This window comes from Filicampus tigris, chromosome 2 (assembly GCF_054856515.1).
Source record: "Filicampus tigris isolate MCC_2025a chromosome 2, RoL_Ftig_1.0, whole genome shotgun sequence".
NCBI lineage: Eukaryota > Metazoa > Chordata > Actinopteri > Syngnathiformes > Syngnathidae > Filicampus > Filicampus tigris.
The window spans coordinates 31540208-31561788 of record NC_141218.1 but is presented as its reverse complement, the minus strand read 5'-3'; the positions used below and the strand labels follow the sequence as shown (position 1 = coordinate 31561788).

The 21581-nt window shown below is 40.8% G+C and overlaps 3 protein-coding genes across 3 annotated transcripts; 2 read left to right on the top strand and 1 right to left on the bottom strand.

The window, feature by feature from the left end:
- The first annotated feature begins 421 nt into the window (after positions 1-421).
- On the top strand, positions 422-2879 carry her5 (hairy-related 5). Its single transcript, XM_086023305.1, has 3 exons — positions 422-568; positions 656-751; positions 1488-2879. Exons 1-3 carry the CDS (start codon positions 521-523, stop codon positions 1935-1937), a joined length of 594 nt encoding a protein of 197 aa, XP_085879431.1. The 5' UTR covers positions 422-520; the 3' UTR covers positions 1938-2879.
- A 6853-nt stretch (positions 2880-9732) lies between these two features.
- Positions 9733-12972, bottom strand: pfdn6 (prefoldin subunit 6). The gene is made up of 4 exons (XM_086020763.1): positions 12778-12972; positions 12540-12610; positions 12322-12446; positions 9733-10028 (listed from the first exon to the last, which is right to left on the bottom strand). The coding sequence occupies exons 1-4, from the start codon at positions 12839-12841 to the stop codon at positions 9908-9910; spliced, it is 381 nt and encodes a 126-aa protein (XP_085876889.1). The 5' UTR covers positions 12842-12972; the 3' UTR covers positions 9733-9907.
- Positions 12973-13965: 993 nt separating this feature from the next.
- Positions 13966-21321, top strand: mmgt1 (membrane magnesium transporter 1). Its single transcript, XM_086024554.1, has 4 exons — positions 13966-14100; positions 14414-14466; positions 14556-14659; positions 20567-21321. Exons 1-4 carry the CDS (start codon positions 14022-14024, stop codon positions 20712-20714), a joined length of 384 nt encoding a protein of 127 aa, XP_085880680.1. The 5' UTR covers positions 13966-14021; the 3' UTR covers positions 20715-21321.
- Positions 21322-21581: the final 260 nt, after the last annotated feature.

The following is a 21581-nucleotide window of genomic DNA, read 5'->3' as shown; positions in this document are numbered from 1 at the left end:
AGGTTCACATGATATGATATATTTCTAATCATATATAATTTTGTGCTAATTTTGTCCACTCATGCAAAAGGCGAATTCCTCATGGGGACAAATAAACTCTTCATTTTTTTATACTGTGCCTCTGTGTGTTGTGCTCTACCTTGTTGTATTTGCTGTGTGCTCTTGTACTATGTTTTTTTTTTTCATTGTATTATATTGCCGTTTTTTCCCCCATTTCATTTCGTTTTCTTTTTTTCCTCATTTGTACAACCTGTACCTCATCTTTCACATTCGAACAACAAGGTACACGTATAGCCAAATAACTTTTACGGTTATAAAAGTTACTTTACATGTGAATTAAATTCCATGAGGCGGTATGCGTAACACGCATGCGTCAAAGAGGATTAAATGTAAATGAAATTGGCCTTGCTACTTTCCTTAAGTGCTTGTGGGCGCGGCAGGGACGTCCATTTGCAAACCAGGTGCAAGACGTCCACTTTCCGTTTGGATTTGTGCAGACTGATCTGATAATCAAGTCAGCATGAAAGCGTTAAATTCACCACAGCCTCACAGGCACAGAATGAGGAGGGTACGTTGCGGATTTGGAACTGAGAGCAACAACAACAACAACAAAAAAGGTGTTTGTGATTCTATATAAGATTGATCTCTTTTCAAGGTGTCGAAACCTGTGATGGAGAAACGCAGACGGGAGCGCATCAACCGCAGTTTGGAGACGTTGAGAGTGTTGATGCTGGAGAACACACACAATGAGGTACACGTTGTAAAGGTTACATGCTGTTCTATGTTTACAACGTACGGGCTGCACCATAAACCGTACTTGTGCGTAAATCGAAACGGGCCGTAGTCCGAGCACTATACGTGTAGGTAATTATAGTATATATGTGTACGAAAAAACCTTGGCCATTAAAGTAAAATAATCAAGAGGAAAGTAAAGTAAATTCAGCGTAACTGAGCCTTGTGAGAAAATCATAGTGTCCCTCAAATTTGGGGGGGGGGGGCTCGAGGAGACCGTTGACTGTAGCGGTTCACACTTTTTTTTTTTTTTACACCAAGTACCACCTAAAAAAAATCTAGACTCTCCAAATACCATAACATTTTAAAAAAAATAGCAATAACAATAGCGTAGTGAGCCCATGTGTTCAGATTTTTTTTTTTTTCAGTTTTATTTCTAAAAAGTAGATGGATGTAAGTCTGTAACACTCAGTTTGAACATTAACACTGTGCTTGAATATAGGGAAAAACTGTACTTAATGGCTGAGGTCAATAAAAGTTCAATCAATACAATAACGAAATTGCACAAAAACAATGAAACGACGATAACCGAACATGCCTTTGCGTGACAACGTACCTATTGTGATGCAAACTATTTTTGTGTATGCGCTGTTTGTCATCTGTAAACATTGTATGCCAGGACTGAGGACCACCTGCACCCAGGCACTATGATAATTCTGACTTTGACCGTTTGGCTCTTGTCTTGTTCATTTCAGAAGTTAACAAACCCTAAAGTGGAGAAGGCTGAAATCCTGGAGAGTGTGGTGCAATTCTTGAAGTCGGACAAGGAGGAGGAGAGGGATCAGCGTTCAATAAAGTCCATCTTGTCATCCCAGGGGCAGCGACCCAGTGTCCCCCAGCAGCAGCCCGACTATCAGGAGGGCATGAGGTCGTGTCTCCAAAGGATCAGACGTTTCATAGCCAGTGACGAACCGGGGGGCACCCAAGGGTGTCGAGAGCCCGCTTCAGTGAGTTCACCCGCACACGTCCACTCTCTGTATCCTCCGCATCTGAGCCAGCACCAGCTCCAAGACAGCATCTCCCATCCGTACCCGCGCCAGGGGACCGAGTACCTGCAGTACTGTGACACCAGGAAACTGCTCTGCTCCCCCACAGCCTGCGCCCAGAGTCCGGACCCTGTGTGGAGGCCCTGGCCACAGTCATGAATTCTCTCATGTAGTAAAGTGGTAGATTCTATTTTTGATTGGTTGCATAGGTTGCAGTAGCAACATTTTGGAAAATGAGAGATACTAAACCAGTACACAACAATTTATTTCTGTAAATCTCTGCAAGTGTTTGCATTTTCAAATGATCACTTCTACAGCGTTCCCAGGAAATCACAATGTCCCATCACTTGAGAGCTATTTTTTCCAAACGGCTACTCATGTGGTCCTTTTGGCCATGTTGATGCCCCCTGCAGTAGACTGTGTATATATGTAATCAATTGTACAGTGCAGATACGTTTGTAACCTATTTTGCAGGGATTTTTTTTTTTTTTTTTTACATTTGCATTGTGTTATTTTTTAATGCAATATGAGAACAAGATGCAATTTAGCAAAAAAGTCTTGGTTATATTTTGGATTTTTACTTTTTCTTTTTTTTTTTTAACTGGGGTGTCTAGATGCATCCGCATTCAATTGGTCATCATCCAGTGTGAAAGGGAATCGTGGTTCACACATACTTGATGCAAACTGGACATCCCATTGACTTGCAAATGAAGGGTTGGGTTCGTTTTCACATGTAGAAGGCCACAAAATTGGCCATTCACACAATGTCCACCCATCCAGACTGCACCCAATCTACAAAGATTTAAAACACAATTGGGTGAATTGATTTGATTGAAACTTGTTTGCAACCACAAGGCCAGTTCTACTGCAAAAGATTGTAAACATGTTCATACAGTAAATCCCATAAAGTAACATGATGAATTCCAACTTAACACAAACTGATGTGCAGTTCATTTCACATTATCGTACCATAATGACTGTTGTTTTAGCCATTTCTGTTTGTTCGAATATATGACTTCCGCAATTCAAAATATGAACATGAATTCATATAAATATGAACAAAAAATATTTTTAACATTAAGTATGAACTGAGGGCCCTCATACGGGTTGTTTCTAGAAGGACCATCTTGAAATAATTAGAGGTACCATTAAACAATTGATGTAAAGCGAGCAGGCGTCATTTTTAGTAAAACATTTCACCACTCTTGTAGTATACGCCGGCCACACTGTACCGATGTCAGTGTCGTAAAGTGATACAAGTGTCGCTTTCGTGTCATAATCATGATGGTGCAAGTTCTATCATAAAACTTCTATGAATACAGTTCACGTTAATACAGTTGCTGTCTGTGCATAATTGGACATAACATTTGCGATGCAGATGGAGCTTCACTGCTGCCCTCATTCCTTGACACAAGTCCCATAGTTTAAATCTTTTGAGAATAGACTGTTGGAGTTTTGTAGGTCTCGAGTCCATAAGCCCAATTAGCAATTTACAAAACAACTACTTACTCAATGCGTGTTCGTTTTATCTTTCAAGAAGGTATCCAATATAAATAAAGACTCACACAAATCGAATGAATTTTCTCGTCAGTTTTCTTTACCATCTCTGAAGTTCGGGGATCATATAATGATCAGATCTGGGCAGCTTTTCCATCCTCGCGAATGCTCTCACCCGAGATGGGCGAGGGCAGAAAAGGGGCGCGGTCTAACATACAGCCCTCACATTTATACTGTCTTCAAAAACTAAACATAATGTCTGTTGGTCTCAGGGCACGCTGACTTTTGAGACTTTTAACTGATTATGCGATGTGAAATTCCCATTTTGGTTTTTGGTTAACCTGTTGGCTAATATAAAGCCATTCTTATAGATTCAGATCCTTCAGAACCAATCAGACTACATAAAGCAATCAACATAAGGGTAACTTCTAAGCTCATCCACAACTTTACATCCTCACTGACAAAGCTTGATGGCCGAACATTACACACATATAGGCCTAGTGCAAGTGATGACCCAATGTCATAATACGGCTGCCTGAATAAGCTCTCACTGACACACAGTTTGTGTTCAGCCATTTTGTCTTGCTTGTCGCCAGAGCTGGGCACTTGACCATTTTTTGCCGGTCCAACCCTCCACCCTTGACCTGGGTACCCTTCAGGGCCGCGACCCTCGGGCCATATTCATAAACATTGTCGGCCCCCGCTCCATTCCGCCCCCGACCCCCCAAAAAAACAAAAAAAGCGTCCATGATTGACGTCGCTGCAGGAGAGACGCTAACGGCAGAGGCTTTTTAAAGATCATTAGCTCGGTAATTTACGATTCAAATCCGCTGTGGACACGCTTCAAATGTGCCAGTAGTACTTACCCAACTGCGTGCTTACTTTCGTTGCGAGCCCTGGGGTTGGTTTTGTCGCATTGTATAATTATTTGGGTCCTACAGACGGCCAGAAGTCGCAGTCAAGTTACTTATTTAATTTGCACACTTCCCCTCCTTCCCGGCCTTCAAAATAAAAGCGTGCCAGCAAACCACTATACAATGCAGGTTTGCTATGGCGTATTTCCGGAAGTAGGGAATGCCAGAAAAAGTGCATGAACTCCACCTTGATGTGCCAGCGTCTGAATATACTCATGGACACAAATTGTTTTGAAACAAGTCGGGCGTCGCTTCAAAAAGACAGCGACAACAATGCATATCGTGCCTGCTACAACCATAAAGGGATGACTAGACGATGCATTTAATTTTATTGCGAAAACGAAGGGGCAACGTGGGTGAGTAGCTTGTTTAGTAATGTTTACTTTGCAGCAGCAGCAACGAGCTGCGTGGTGCATCCGTCTCCGTGTGGGAAACTTTATGTCATCGCAACATGTGAGACAGCAACGTGCGCTCAAGCGTGTTTGTCTTTCCTTATCGTCACAACATGTAACCCGCGCTTCCCACCTGCAACTGGGGCATACCATTACAAGAGGGGGCAGGGGGTGGTTTAATACCACAATCCCTATAACAGCAGTTGTCGCTTGCGCAGACGCGGGAGTAGGAAGAAGCCTAAAAAGAAGCCTTTCACCGACCAGGCTGAGATGATTTTTGGCCGCCTCATGAGCACGTCACACACATGAGGGCCGATTAGTGGGCCGGACTAAAATCAAATTCCGGCCATGCTGAGTCCAGCCATTTTAAAAAATTTGTCACCCCCACCCCTCCGCCCCAAAAATGGGCATCCGTCCGGGCCGGAGGGTCCGACCGGTCCGGCCCATGGACGGACTGCCCAGCTCTGCTTGTCGCTTGTCTTTGCCACTTGCTGTCGACTGAAAATGACATCATAATGCCGAAGGGATCATGACCAAACAAAGAAAACAGGTGAGCCGTGACAATTGTTACCTGAGCCCATAGAGCATATCATTATAAAGAATGTTTTGGACTTGACGTCCCTCTTTAAATGTACTAATTGGTTCAAATATTAGTCTCTAGCACTGCTTATCTACAGTATATATACAGCAAAGTCATAAAGTAAATATTTGTTTAAAAAAAAATCGAGATCATAAATTTTAAACAATCAAATGAAAAGCAGTGTTAACTGAGTCTGAGAGTGCCTTCTTGAGCATTGCATGAAGTTCATGACCCCAAAACGTCAAACGTTAATATAATCTGAATCCTTGTATCGCGACCATAGACATTATTTTTCTCGTTTTATACTGCACTTTATATGATACATCAATTAAATATAATTGTATTCCTCCTTTCTTTTTGTTTGCGTTTCATGCATAACTCTTTTACTTTCCTGTTTTATTTTTCATCTTATTGGATGATTTCATATACTGTTTGGAAACGCAATTAGGTAACCAGATAGTAACCTACAAAATTTCATTGTAAGGCCAATTGTGAAAACCTACCGATATTCAGAGACTATAAGGATATGATTGTTTTTATGTTGAACAATTTAAGGACACTTGAAACTGGATGCCACTGCCATGCTTAATGGCCACTATCGTTTCTCTTCAAAGATATAAGTACTTTGAGATCAACATCACAATGTACACCTTAATGGGTCATAGTGGCCATCAGGAAACAAGAGTGGCGTCGGACGTGCCAACAGCGGCTGTTGAACAGCCCTACACAAATGGTTGTGTCTCTGGAATGTGTGCACGTCTTCTCCTGTATAGCATTCGACGAGAATGGAGAGCAGCTGCTGAAAAACAAAATAGAGAGAAAGGACCAAAGTTTCTCAATAAATTCGAATGCGCTGCATGGTCAACAGTAAATTTTAATCAGAAATATGGCTTTATGTGTATCTCTTACGGTGATTATAAAATGTCTTTATACGTTTTTTTCTAGCACATCAGGTTTTTGAGACATTTTCATTATTGCTGGTTTTAGGTTTGACCCATAAAAGCTACTGCAATACGGATTTTAGTCTTCTTTGTAATTTACAGTACAGCAGCTGTGACGTTGCTGAACCTAACCCTTCATTCAGAATCACTATTATTATTATTATTATTATTATCATCATTATTATTATTATTATTGAAAACCTGATTTCAACAAAAAACATCTAGAAAAGTTTACTTGCATCTCTGATTTAAAATAAAAAGTGTAACAATTTGTTGACCAGTGATATCGTCCCAAAGTTCATTTATATTGAGTAGTTCGGTTCGAAAACGGTAATACTATATTACACAGATTCATCAAACACGTGGTTAATATTTAATACTTTTCAGAAAACCAATTTCCACCTTAATTCCGATATTAATAATCATTAGTGATTGTTTCCATGCGGGTAATATGCACATTTCTTGAGAATTTCGGTGTTCATATGATCACCGAAATTATATTGGGGAAAAAGGCCATCTAAGATTTCGCTATGCGCTATGAGTTTCACATGTATCAAATTCTGTGTTGTGACACAGAAACGTTGAGCAATGTAAACACGTTTAAATTAAAGTTACATGTTGATTTAATGGGAAAACTCTCCAAACAGCGTGATGTGTTTAGGTAGCAGGTAGGGAACTAACTTGAAACCACAATTTCTTTGACTGCTTCTCTGAATGGAGGTGTTAGTCCCGCTGGGTTGATCGCATGGTCAGGATTCTCTTTCAGTTACGGATTAAACCTCCCGCCGGAAAGGAGCATCAATGCAAGGAATGAGATTAGCCTTTCATTGAGGGGCATCGGCCTTCAAAAAAGCAGATTAAACATCATATATTGTCTGCGTAAAAAACAAAACAAAAAAAACTCAAAGGAGGATTAGTTGGCCCAGTTTGAGGGCACCCGTTTCGTTTAACAAGAGTAATGAAGGGTACTTAAACGAGGAAAAGATATACCATGGCAAATGTGTTTGTGCTTTGTGGTTATTTGACGTAATTTAATCAGGTTTGGCACCACCGCAAGGCTGCTATTGGGAAAAGAGACGCACCGTAGTTTGGCCGCTAGCTGTCACACCTTTTAGGTTGAACTGTATTTACCAATGCGTAAACTCACGAAAACGTATATAAATACACATGATTACATCTTTAAATACCATTACATTTCATCAAAAGATGCGTGGATGAACTCGGAGCCATAATTTGGTGCACGTATCACGCGTGGAACACTGCCACTCTTCATAACATTCGGATGTGCTGTTTCTGTAAGGCTCGCTGGTGTGTCAAATGGCAGCGTGGGATCGCTCACACCCACGCGCCAAAGACCTCGTAGGCTCGTGCACACCAGTAGTTCAAGTGTCAATTCACACTGCTGGTGTAAGAATAAACCACTCTTTACGAGAATACTTCCACGTTACGGGTGCTACTATTGTGGCAGTTGTGCATATAGGCATATCTCTGACCGCGTTTCTTCGTTACATTTCAAGGGACCAAGCAAGAGAGGAGTGAGAGAGGGGGGGAGGGACGAAAGAGAAAGAGGGGGGAGAGACAGAGACCGAGACAGAGAGAAGAGAGAGAGATAACTTATCGAATCACGTGACTTGCATTCAGTTGAAAAAGAGAGAGACCAAAGTAAACCCTGATCCCAAACATTATATACGTCAAACATTAAACAGAAGAAAACAATGGTCAGCTAACCCTAGACCTAAATAATAAGAGATGCCTTTCCAATTTGCCACAAGTCTTCTGCCATCAGGAAAAGTAGACCAATATTACTCAACAATTGCAATTGGTAACATTGTGCCCCAAAATATTAAATCATGCTGCTGGTTGCACATCTGTTTTTGGACAGTGAAAGTAAATGTCAACTGTCCCCCAAAAAAATAAAAGTAAAAAATCAGCATAGCCTAATCTTTAATTGTAGACAAGTTACTTTATGTTGGACAGATAGGCCTACCGACAACCCCTGGCAAAATGGAATCACCACTCCTGGAAGATGGTCATATAAATGTTTCGAATTTTGGGAGAAGAAAGACCAAACATGGATTGTCAGCAGTTGAATAAAATTGAGTGAGTTGTTGCACCATGTGGATTGACATGAATAATCTGATGGCTCCAACATGAGAGTTGTCAGTTGAAACAAAGGAGAGAATTATAAAACTTCTTCAAGAAGGTAAAATATCACAGAATGTTGCAAAACACGTTGGCTGTTCCCAGTCTAAAATCTGGACCAAGTACAGAGAGAATGAGAAGGTTGTAAAAGGGAAGCGTCCTGGTAGACCAAGGAAGACCTCAAAAGCATCTTGAAAACTTTAATCTACACGTCTTAAAAAAATGCACAACCAAACAAATGAGGTACAAATGGACCGAAAACTGAGTCAATGTCCGTGACCAAACTGTAAGAAACCGCCGAAAGGAATTGGAACTTTCATACATACAGATAAGCCAAACCAGAGCCATCCTTAACGACTTTTTAAAAAAAAAAAAGAAAAAAAAAAAAGAAGCAAGGCTACACAGTGGGCAGCTGAGGAAAAACAATCATTGCGCTGCGGATAACTGGATGAAAGTCATGCCCAGGGATGAATTGCAACGCTGCATTGGGCATTGTGAAGATGCTGGAACTTTTCTTATGAAATTCATGAAGATGACTGCTTGAAGAAAACATGCACATTTCCACAGTCATTGATGGAGCTGGCTACACGTCCAGGTAAAGCGCAAGGGTGGTGGCAGTCATTGCATCTTCAAGAAATACAAATGCAAAGTTTACCCAGAGATTTTGGATATTCTCTTCCCATTGACTGATGTTTCGCAATTACAACATTTTTCAAGATCATGTTCCATCTTCACATAGTGCAAAAAAAACCCAAAACAAAACAAAGCCCAAAACCATTTAAAAACAAACAAACAAAAAAACTTCAAGAAACACGTCAAACATTATGTGCTGCAAATAGTCCAGAACTCCATCCAGTTGAAAATCTTTGGTGGAAGTTGAAGAAAATGGTCACTGACAAGGCTCCAACCTGCAAAGCTCACCTGGCAAAAGCACTCTGACAAAGCCAGATTGATGAAGAGTACTGTTTATCACTCATTAAGTCCGTTTAGAAAAGACACAGGTGGTGCAACATTGAACAAGTGTTTTTTTTTCTCCAATGTTGCATTTTTCTTCCTTCAGAATTGAGCAATTCCATGCTTTTTCATCTACTTGATCAAAACAACTTTTTTGCATTTTAATTTTCTTAAAGGCAGAACGTTTTTATTTTTCATTAAAATGTTTTGGGGAACATCAGTGATTTGACTTTTTTTCTCCAAATGTACATATTTAACACTGTTAACACTAGAATGTTGCCATTATTTTTAGCCAGGTGTTGTTAAGCACGCATGGCTCTACACCGGGGAAAGGGGGGGGGGGGCTATAGCCACACGAGAAATCTGTGTAGCCCCAGTTAAGCCCCTCCAGTATTTTATTTGATATTCTAATACATCTGTACATTATGGCCCCCCCACCTGCAGGCTCAACACATGCTCATCCATATTTCTGTCTGCGTTGGTAATGTGGCTCGTCGTCACCTGACAAGCCATCAACACAAGCCGTTGAAACAGTTTCATGAAAAAAAAAGTTTATTATTAGTTACAAACAGAGGAGTCTCAATGGTAAAGTTGCATTTAAATGACCGAGATGCAGGCCAATTTCAATCCCATCTTCTGAGCTGTCAGGATACAAGTGTGTCTCTGAAGTGTGTGCATGTGTATTGATGAATAAAAATGATTCACTTGGTCAGACTTTCCCAACAGCGAGGCCTTGCGCTTTCTGAAACTCCTGCTGTAAACTGGACAAAAGCTGTCGGTGCTGGTCGGACTTCTTCTCCAAGTCTTTCAGGAGCGTGTCGTACCGCTGACTATAACAGAGACGGAGAAATATAAACTTAACAAAAAAAAAAAGAGAGCAACATTTCAAGTCTATTTTTTGTTGGACTGAAAACATCTTAAAGTCCTTACAACTGGGAGGACCTTGCTCACTTTCCTAGTCAAGCAGTTTACAATTTACAAATGTGTGATTTGGACCAAACCTTCCTTTTATTCATCAAATATTGAACGTTCTGACACTTCCAAACATTGATTTGTACAGGAATGGGCCAGGGAAAATATTGTCCATTTGTGGTGTGAAATTCAAATCGCACACACATTGTCTTGTTAGTGGCTGAGATTGTTTCTCTTATCGTTTAACTGTTCATGCGGACGAAGAGTGAATTTGGGAGTAAAATGACGCCTTCCACTGGATTACAAAGCAGTAAACTACATACTACAGTATTGTCGTCTTAAGAAAGTTTTGGTTCCATGTGAGTCAACTTCTACTTCACTGACAGTTTCAATTTAATTTCAGATATTTACATTTTCACACTTTTGTTCCTTCATAATACGTGCATATTGAAATCCAAGGAGGCATGCGGATTCACATGCACAGGATCAGAGAACAGGAACCAATCTTTCAAGGTTAAGGAATGAGTCTCCCACTGTATTAATGGCAGTTTATCCCAGCAAGATATTATAATTTAATATACTGTAGCGGTAGCACAGTAGGCGAGTGATTAGTACATTTATATAGCAACCTTCTGGGCTCTTTCCTGTGGGAGCTGTGACATTAAAGTGTCTGTGCTTGTTCATAAAATTTTGAAAAAAATTGCCGGGTCGGACTGATTTTGTGTTTTGTGTTTCAGGCTAAAGCAATAACAGTAATGCTTTGGCGCCATCTAGTGGAATCGTGGTGTCAAGGACATACAGTATGTTGAAGTAAGTTAATTTAAATTTAGCACAGTGCTTCACAATTATTTGCTGTTACACACAACCCAGGAATTAGAAACAAAGTTTTTGGGGGCCTGAATTAAATGCGGATTTTGCTATAATAGCAGGAGTTCACTGTACATGTAATATTACTGATGCAATAATAGCCATCATGTAGTGTTTATAAAAAAAAGTTTATGGACATCTGTTTACTATATCATTTAGCTCCATAAGTAGTAATAGGAAAATGAGGCATCAAGATGATAAATGAACCAGTTGTTTCGTTTGTTGAGCCCTCTAGATGGCACTCTTTGCTGAACATAGTTCTGAAAGCAAACGGACTTGCCATTTCTTAAACCCATTTGTCCCTAGGATCCCTTATCCAGTCTGTTTTAGATGTCTCCATCCTCCAAAACACCTGATTCGAATGATCAGCTGATCAGCAAGCTTTGAAGAAGCCTGATAACAATCCTGATCATTTGAATCAGGTGTGTTGGAGGAGTGAAAAATTTAAAACAGGCTGGATAAAGGACTCTCGAGGACTGGACTTGGGCTCCCCTGGTTTAAATAAACAGTGCCATCTAGAAGAGTCCAAAAATACAACATCTGGTTCATGAAGCAAATTTGAAGCTTACTCACTGCCCATAAGGGTTGTGGCTGAGCTGGAATCTACCCAGGCTGACTTTGGGTGAGGGATTGGGTATACCCTGGAATGGTCATCAGCCTATTGCAGGGCACATTTTGACAAACAACCCTGCATGCACACATTCACACCTATGGACAAATTAGTCTTCAATTGACCTAACATGCATGACTTTAAAGTACTCTATAAATAAAATGTTGTGTTAAGAGTTGAGTTTTTTAAATATATGTAGAAGCCAGATTACTTCGAAACCACAGGCTCACTGTTTGAGTCCTACTTTGGACTAACAAAATGAAGAGCAAATAATTGTCCATCTACTGCCGAGCAAGGCACTGAATCGCCTAAGTGGTGGGACATCTTCTCTTGCATTCCTGCATTTGCGTGGTGTGTAACAAAAAATGAAGAGCAGAGTGTACGTTACTTTGAATGCTTAATGAAAAAATAATAAATAATTACAACAGAATTAGATAGCGTAGCACGGGTACTCTGGCTTCCGCTCACATTCCAAAAACATGCTTGTTAGGTTAACTGAAGTCACTAAATTGTCCATAAGTGTGAATGTGAATGCACGTTTGTCTGGATGTGCCCTGCAGTTGCCTGGGTGAACCCACCTCTGGCCCACAAGTCAACTGGTCTAGGCTCCAGCTCATATGTGTCCCTAATGAGAACAAACACCACAGAAAATGGATGGATGGATAGGAGCAGTTATACAAAACACACATGCTTGAACAGACAAAAGGTGACGGAACTTAAACGGAGTGACTCACATTTCTCCATTGATGTATTCCAGCCTTTTTGTCACCGTCGCTTTGGCCTCATCCAAGTCTTGTTTTACCAAAACAGGGCCAATCAATTTGTACACCGTATTTGCACTGTCTAATATATCTAGCTCCTAGAAACAGAAAAAGGCTGCCATATAATTATGCCGATTTATAACCCATGTGTAATAAGGCAAGCATAGCATAGCGTTCACAGATTGCATTACCTCTTTGACGATATTGTTCTCTGCTAGCTGCGTCTCCAGCTTCTGTCGGGCTGACATGCTCTTGCTAACATCTAAGCAGCATAGACAATCAGTAGTAAGTCAATTAAGAAAGCACTTTAGTCATCGTAAACAACAAAAGCACAGATTCCAGACTGCATCGAATACACGACTATCCTTATATGGAAAGTTAGCAAGTCATCATTGCCCAAAGCCTTGCAACGCTACTTGAAGCACATACCTTTTTGCATCTGCGTATATTTTTCTAGCTCAATATTTAATTTCTTTTGAATGACCTCTGCCATGTTGGTCTTTGCTTAAATAACTACAAATGGTAAGTTCGTTAAGTGAATATTTCAGAGAACTACACACTGGTGAGCTAAATGTGGAGTACCGGAAAGGGAGATAGGTGGTGCCGGATATTCTACTTCTTTGGTAGTTATTGGTGGTTGTTAGTTGCGTCACCGCCGTCTACTGACCTGGAGTAGTGAACAGGAGGTAATGCAACAACAAAAATAAAATAAAATAAAATAAAATAAAATAAAATAAAATAAAATAAAATAAAATAAAATAAAATAAAATAAAATAAAATAAAATAAAATAAAATTCGGCCATTAAAAATAACTGTCTAAGAATGCATTCGTTAGATTTCGTTGTTTTAAAATAGTTCCACAGAACTTCACACCTATATCACTTCAACAAAATATTTCAAAATTTGATCAAATAGAACTAGCTTCTGGGTGGCACGGTGGGCGACTGATTAGCACGTCCGCCTCACAGTTCAGAGGGCATGCGTTCGATCCCGGCTCCGGCCTCCCAGTGTGGAGTTTGGATGTTCTCCCCGTGCCTGCGTGGGTTTTCTCCGGGTACTCCGGTTTCCTCCCACATTCCTAAAATATGCATGGCAGGTTAATTGAACACTCTAAATTGACCCTAGGTGTGATTGTGAGTGCAAATGTTTGTCTCTGTGTGCCCTGTGATTGGCTGGCAACCGATTCAGGGTGTCCCCCGCCTACTGCCTGAAGACAACTGGGATAGGCTCCAGCACCCCCCGCAATCCTTGTGAGGATAAGCGGTATAGATAATGGATGGATGGATGGAGAACTTGCTTCTCAAAGTGTGGTCCAAGTACAGTTCCTGTAGTGGTACGGAAGGAATCAATTCCAAAGTACAGTTCAGTGTCATTAAAGTTCAATTTGTTTGCATTTAATATTTAAGAACTGTTTTTCAACATTTATGTAGGTACATTTTTTGTTTACTTTTATGTGTTCTACTTGAATCATTGTTTTTCGATGTGTAATTCTGTTTTAATTTGACTATCTTTCAGCGAAGTGTTACTGTTCAAACTATACATAATATTACAGTGCCTTCAAATGTTTATACAGTATTGTGTTCAAGTGGGCGGGATGTTTTTCATTTGACAAATGACGACCTTTTACGACACATTTTGACTTTACGGCACTGCACAGCGTTGTCCCGTTGAAAATGGCTTCGTCGTTTTGGAAAGGTGTCGTCGGCGTTGGACTTTTTGCCTTGGCACACGCAGCTTTCTCGGCGGCACAGCGTGAGTTAATTTGTGTGGAACGGGTGCACGGGTGTTGGTATAGTTGTCTCTCGAGAGAGGGGTTCGGATGGCAGAGATGCATTTAGCGGCTCGCGTGGCCTTGTGGGGCGACGGCTAGCTTGCAAGATGCTAACTCAGCTCAGATGAGCTCACCCACGGGTGACATCCTTGCATTTTAACTGTAGTGGAATTCACCTTATATGCCTTGTCTGTCACAATCTTTCAAACGACACTTTTGAAGTTGTTTGTATGTAAAAATGTGCTTCGATGTCCAGCTGACTTGGTTTCAATTCATCATCTTCCCCCTCATCAGATCGATCTTATATGCGACTCACAGAGAAGGAAAACGAAACCTTGCCAATCGACGTGAGTCTCATTCATTTCTCCCACTTTGTAAGATTCGCGGTGCACATAAGGAGCTGTTTTGACACGATGACCTTTTGTTTGTGTTGCAGATTGTGCTCCAGACATTACTGTCGTTCGTCATGACCTGCTATGGTATTGTCCATATTGCTGGGGAGTTTAAAGACATGGACGCCTCCTCAGAGCTCAAGAACAAGTAGGTTGCATACGCATGAAAAATCAGTCTGCCACCGGACACTTTAATACACAAGCTGTCCATAAAGTCTTTTTACCATGTAACAAATGTAATACAAAAACAAATTAATTGACAAATCTGTGGAAAAAAATATAAATTGAGTAGGAATTTATATTTTATAGAGCTCTAAAAGGTCTCTTCCGCTACTCCCTTTATCCAACGCCAGCCCTGTCCATACATTTATCGTGCTGTACACATATTGACGGATGCGACGGTGGATGTCTTCCATAGTTAATCCTGTAGTTGCACTGATTCTTTGTCTGCAATTTTATTTCAATATGACATAATTCACTTTGTGTCTTTTAATGAAAGAATGGCCATTTTTTTAAAGGCTGTATTTAACAGAGCCTATAGACCCCTCTCGTTGATGTCAGTTTTCCCACAATTAGTTTCTGGCACACTTGAATTGGTTTTTAATTTTGTTATTATTTACCTTTATCCAAAATGTTTTTATTTTGCTTCTTGTGTATGCATAATATGATCTACACATTCAAAATGTAGTATGCACCTGAAACCAACCCAAAAAAAAAAACTTTAAATATTACGAGGAACATTTTTTTAGCACTGTAAATTTGTTTATTCTAACGACCTATGTAGGTAATGTCCTTTATTGTTAGGTGTTGCCGTTAAGGGCTGGCATTTACATGCAGGTCATGTTGTGTTACTTTGAGTGCTGAGATGTCAGAGTTCATAAATGCAACACTCTGTGCGTGGTCACGACAGGACATCGCATGCAGCGTTCCATCAGACGCACACGGAAGCCTGTGCATGCTAACTCCAGCTAGCTTCCAGACGCGACTGTCCCAATGTCAGAAATGAAATCGGGCAACAGCCACAACGTGCTTCCCTTTTAGATGCTCGTTTATCACCGCCGTGCTGCTACAAAAGGGAGGTTTGCATCGTATTAAATATTTTTGGTGAAATGCGCCCGAACTTTTGGACTCTGTTGCTAACGCTAACACGGGTTAGCCATGACACTGATTACCCAAAGTGCTTCTGTTTACACCACGGATGTGTAAACTGATTACCACTACTGCGCATGTGCGTTGCAGATAGGCATACAGCCACGGGAGACAAGGCATTTTCAAGAGAGAAACACAGCGTCAAATAATTGAATGTATAAGTAAGCGACGCATCGACTATTAAAATTGTCGTGATTAATCGTGGCAGCTGTAGCTTGGCTGCATTCAACACAACCATCTTTGTGTCGTGACAGCAAAGGTATGTTGCTTTTGGTAGACATAGTATGTCTATCACTGCTTTAAGGGTGTAAAATGTCGTTCATTAAATCGTTTGTGCCCATATAAACTTGTCTTGCTGTACGTCGAAGCCATTCAAGCCATCTTAGATTGCTATGCGCAACATATCGCTCAGCAGACATCAAGTCTGAGTGTAAAGTCATGTGATTATTGTGTGAAAACCTGTGCAATACCGACGAAGTATGTTCTCTGATATTGCATCAACGTAAACAATTTGTATTCCTACATAATTAACAGATTAATGTATGCTATATCATATATAAATAATGCTATGTAAATAAAATAAGCTGCATTGCCTAATATTGAATGGCAATGCAAACTAAAACTTGATTGGGTATGTAAACAGGTAAGCATCATGTCTGCCTCAAATTTACAATCAAAGGTTATTCGTATGAGCCACTGCACATGAAACTGAAAAACGTACCTGATATAAAGTGATCAGAGCCTATCCTTGTGTGTTGTGATGGTGTAGAGAAAAAAAAAAAGAAACAAAAATATTTCGAGCCTTGCCTGACATGAGTAAGAGTGCCATATAAATTATGGCAATACTTGACAACACCACACGGCAAAATAGACCAGGAAACAGTTCAAATGAACAGTCCCACGCACAGCACGTAATAATACATCACATGGATTATGTGATCAGGTCAGAAAATGTCCAATTTGGCAGCGTGCAGGGTTTGTCATTGTTTTGATCGCTTTGAGGTGGTCTGACACAGCACCACTGTTGTCGGCTTGAATTGGAATGTGAGAAGCTCGCTGTTATGTCCTGTTAAATATTAAAGCCAAGCTAACTGATTGAATGCCCATGACCAAAAAGTGTTAAGCTTCTTTTTCATTAACGTGGGAACAAAACTTCATGTGCGAAATGGTTCAGTTGATCTTGCCTGGCCGCGAGATCAGCAGCCCTAAATCTCTGACCCTATTCTTATATTTGGGAGTCAGGACTAGGACCAGCTACTACAGAGCTACCAGCTGTTACTGACTGTCCGTATTTTGTTATGGAAATCTCTGAAGGCGACCTCGTAACATGGTGTTCCCCATATTTGAAAATAAATAAATAAATAAATAAAAAAAAAATCAAGGGTCACATTGCTCAAACAGGTTGAAACTGAGCATAAATACTTCTCTTGACTAGTACTTTACTTCTTACTAATTTCTTTTCCGGTTGTTGGTTTAAGTTGCTGTATATTTAAAGTTGAGTTTTGGTAGTTGAATAAATACTACCTTTTGAAATCAATGAATCATTGTTTGTTTACTGCAATTTCAAAATCAGTTAAAAAATAGTCATGACAATTATTACTTCCAAAGTCACCCAGCCCTAATGCAAGGTCCTGCAGCCGTTTAAAGCAGGGGTGCCCACACTTTTTCAGCCTGAGAGCTACTTACGACATGACCAAGTCAAAATGATCTACCACCTACTAAAAATGCAAAACACATTATTTATAAATATATTGAGAATTATTTTTATATGTATGGTATATGCCGGTGTACCTTGCATGACTGCATCAACCTATATAGCCCACGCAAACTACATTGACTCCAATTGAAACGCACTTCCAGAAAGGCTCCCAACGCAGTTGGTGTGAACGTAGCAATACAGTAGTGAGGACGGATGATAGGCTACCCACGATGCCTTTGCGATCGACCGGTCAATCGCGATCGACGTCATGGGCACTCCTATTTTAAACGATTGAAATTGTGTTCATGAACTGCTCAATTTCCTTTTGTAAATCAAAGAAAGGCTTCAGCATGGCACCTCGGGTTAGGGTAACCCTCAGAGCTGGGCACTTGACCCTTTTTTGCCGGTCCGTCTTCCGTCTGTGACCAAGTTACCCTTCCGGCCTTGTCTCTATGTCCTTATTTATAAAAATGATCGTCCTCCGTCATCGTCCTTTTAAAGCGCCGCCGTCCTTGCATTCGGTCGGTGCATTGCATGTGCAACGTGACTGCTGGTAAGTACATGAAAAGCGTTGTGCAGACAATTAATGAAGAGAACATGCAGTGACTGAATATTTATTTGCATTAGCTTGAGGGACGATTAGGGGCCGGACTAAAATCCACCTCCGCCATTGCTTAGTCCGACCCTTTTTAAATACTTGTTGCCCCCCGTCCCAAAAATGGGGACGGACCGATCCGGCGCCGGGACAAACTGCCCAGCTTTGGTAACACATATCTACCTGACATCAGTGTGGTATGGCAGGCTAAAGGGAATGTCTTTATCACTGACAAGGCTGTCAAAACTGGCGCTCATTCACATCTCTGGGTCGGATGAAATTTAGGACGGGCACACCCACTTTCATGAGGCACGTGGACCACTTTTGACGACAACGTTGGGGGCTGTACGTTTGACATCCCTGGTCTACAGTGTATTGCTTTTTATCTCCGTGATACGTTCCAGAGCCACCCGCAATGGGGAAAAAAGCCGAGACATTGGGAGACCATATAAAAACACATTTTAGAAATGGCTTCACCGCTCCCCCATACTTCTTTAAACCGGTTCTCACTCTCTTGCTTGCACAGATCGTCAAATAAAAGGCAAAGCGTGCTTGCCTCGAGCTTTTTCTGTGCTGTCAAACTGACACGTAAAATTAAACTTAACACCTTACACATGTTTAACCAAACTATATCATTTTATTGAAGAAACATGCACTAGCTTCACGCTAGCATATAATGTGTAATGCCAAAGATGGTGGTGATGGAAATGATCATAGCTGTTAAAGTAATTGACATGATTCCTACAACTGCTCCTTCCACACAAATTGAGCAGAAACACATTCAAACCGCATACAGCAGCAGTGACAGGCATCGACTGTTGTTCTCTTTCTGCTCTGTGGGAACGACAAACATTAAGAGCAAAGTGTGCACGGTACTGTCCTCCTCTGTTTGCTTTTGGTTCTGCTGCATGTTTTTCATTAGACCTCAATGCCGCCCGGCTTGGGGAGCATTGACGTGCGACGACACTAAAAGCGCGCGACTCTAAATTGTAGGGGTGTAACGGTACGCTAAATCACATTTCGGTTCGGTTTCTTGAAATCTTCGGTTCGGTGTATTTTCGGTACAAAAAACAGATTTATTTTGAAGAGATGATATTTAATGGTTCATGTTTTTTTAGAAAAAAGAAATAAAAGCGAACCATTTGGGTGACATTCTAAGAAATTACACCAGAATCAAAAATACACTAACAATAAAGGTCTCTTAATTTTGTAAATTATTAAGACACTGAAATCTTTAAATACTCAGCAGCAACAGCCTATGACACATCTAAGTATTCAAGTTTAAGACAAGTTGTCATTACAGTACATATATACACTTTTTGTGAGGAAAAAAATACATACAATAACAGTTACAATTATTGCTAACTGTATTAAAACTCTTTTTATAATGAAATAGAGTAACTTTAAAGTCTTTTTGAAATTATTTACACTTTTTAGGCATTGAAATCTTTGAATGTTCAACAGCATATCGTAACGAATTGAGTTATCTGTGTTGTGGTCCGAATTGTGTGTTGCTGAGTTGTGATGTTTCCGAGGTTCATCAATGCATCGTACGGCAAGCGAGAGAAGCATAGCGAGAACGAAGAACAGAGCTGTTGTACTTTGTTTTTGGCTAAAAATACTGCTTGCTTCATCGTCTAAGAAACATCGGATGATGTCGTTTTAAGTGCTATTCTGTTAAGACGTGCTTGCTACAGCATAGCTGTCAATCTCATGTTGCAATATTGGCACACAACTTTGGGACTTATACACGGACCTTTCAGCATCGGCGATTTGAACAGGAAAGCTCAAATGTTCCCAAGTGTACGGGGGACCTTCGAGCTCTGGCTTGTTTGCGTATGTCATGATAATGACATGTATCCATGCATTTATGATTTATCACGGCTTCTGGCGTGCTGGCTCCTATTTTGTGCCGCCGCCCTCCTCTCCCGCGTGCAACAGTCAATAGCGCCCGTGCGTAATTTCGCGCTAATAACTGGACCAAACCGAACGCAAGTGGACCGAACCGAACATGCCATACCGAAACGTATCAATACACCCACGTGTACCCTTACACCCTCTACTAAATTGGGACTTCATACCACTGACGATCCGAAACTTGAGCGAACACAACGGCCAATCAGCTGTGGTGGGGAGGCGTCTTGAGGCTCTCCGTTATATGCACACGGCATTTCAGCTGTCATAAGAACAGGACTTAGTCCCCCGCTACTACACATCAAAGAAACGCGTTTCCAGCTTTTCACAATAAAATGTATCAACAAGAATACGTGGTAGGCTTCAGATGCCACATGATGGTGGGGGAATCCACAAAAAAAAAAAAAAACCATTAATAAAAAAAAAAATTAATAAAATAAATTTGCAAGGGCCGCAAAGTACGAATTGTGAACCACAAAAAAGCAAGATGCCTATGAAGTTAGTTGTCTAGATGTCGACGCTCACTGAGCTGAGGTCTCAGGCACGGTCACACATCCTGGTTCGAACCACCCAGATTATCGAGTGAGGTGCAGCTTTCCCAAAATCACTTCCAAATTTTCTATCCTTAGGCGTGTGTTTGACTTGCAAAATTTCCTATTTTAACATAGCTAATAATGCTTTATTTTTTTCCTCTACAGAACGTTTGACACACTGAGGAATCATCCATCTTTTTACCTTTTCAACCACCGAGGACGAGTGCTGTTCCGCAGCGGCGAGGAAGAGCCGTCCTCTCAGCAAGCTCTTCCCAACCCGTTACGGCTCCGCAAGCTGGAGCATATGCACTGAGACTGGCCTTTTCCCTGCCTGTGAAGTTACTCGTGTCAGATAGGATTTTTTTTGTTGTCGTTGTCGTCGCTAGACAGAAGGGGCAGAGTCACAACTCGCCATCCCCTATATTTTGGATCATGTATTTGTACATAATCTATCAGTCATGCTGTACAAACGTGCACCTCTGTTCACTAAAGTAGTCACCTCCACCAGTGTGCCAACCCTTCAGTTTATTTGTATATACAGTGTGGAAATGCTTTGGAGTCTTACATACAGAGGCATCTAGCCATTGTGTCCCTTCGACGCGATTTGGGATATTTCTCTCCTTTGCACTGAATATTCTCTGTATGAAGGGTATATACAAAAAAAAAAGCTGTTTCATTTCATCCATTTCTCATTCTTCATGTGTCAAGGCAGCATTTAGTTTTTTTTTTTTTTTTTTTTTTTTATTACTAAAATTGAGCTCCCTGAAGCAGAAGGCTCCTGTTAGATTTGTGTGACAGGACATGGGGGCGGGGGGGGGAAATGTTGACTCATCCCTCTTGACTTGGAAGAGAAATGATAGTACATCTGTTTTCATTGACAGTTTGTTAATATATAATTTAATAAAAGCAACAAGATTTTACTCCTGGTGTTTCAATTTCATGTGGTTTACATTTAGACTTGACATTTCAAATAAGATCTGCAATCATTCTAATTGAATGCTTTGAGGAAAACAATCAACGTGGTAACCGGAGTGCTCGGTTGTTGCATCAAAGAAAATCTTGAACTTCATCCTAGCAGAGACGCTTCTATCACATGACACACGTGACACTTTCCTTCACCTGTTCCAACCTGCTTGGACCCCAAACACACCATTGCTCAGGACTTTTGAGCCCAAGTATT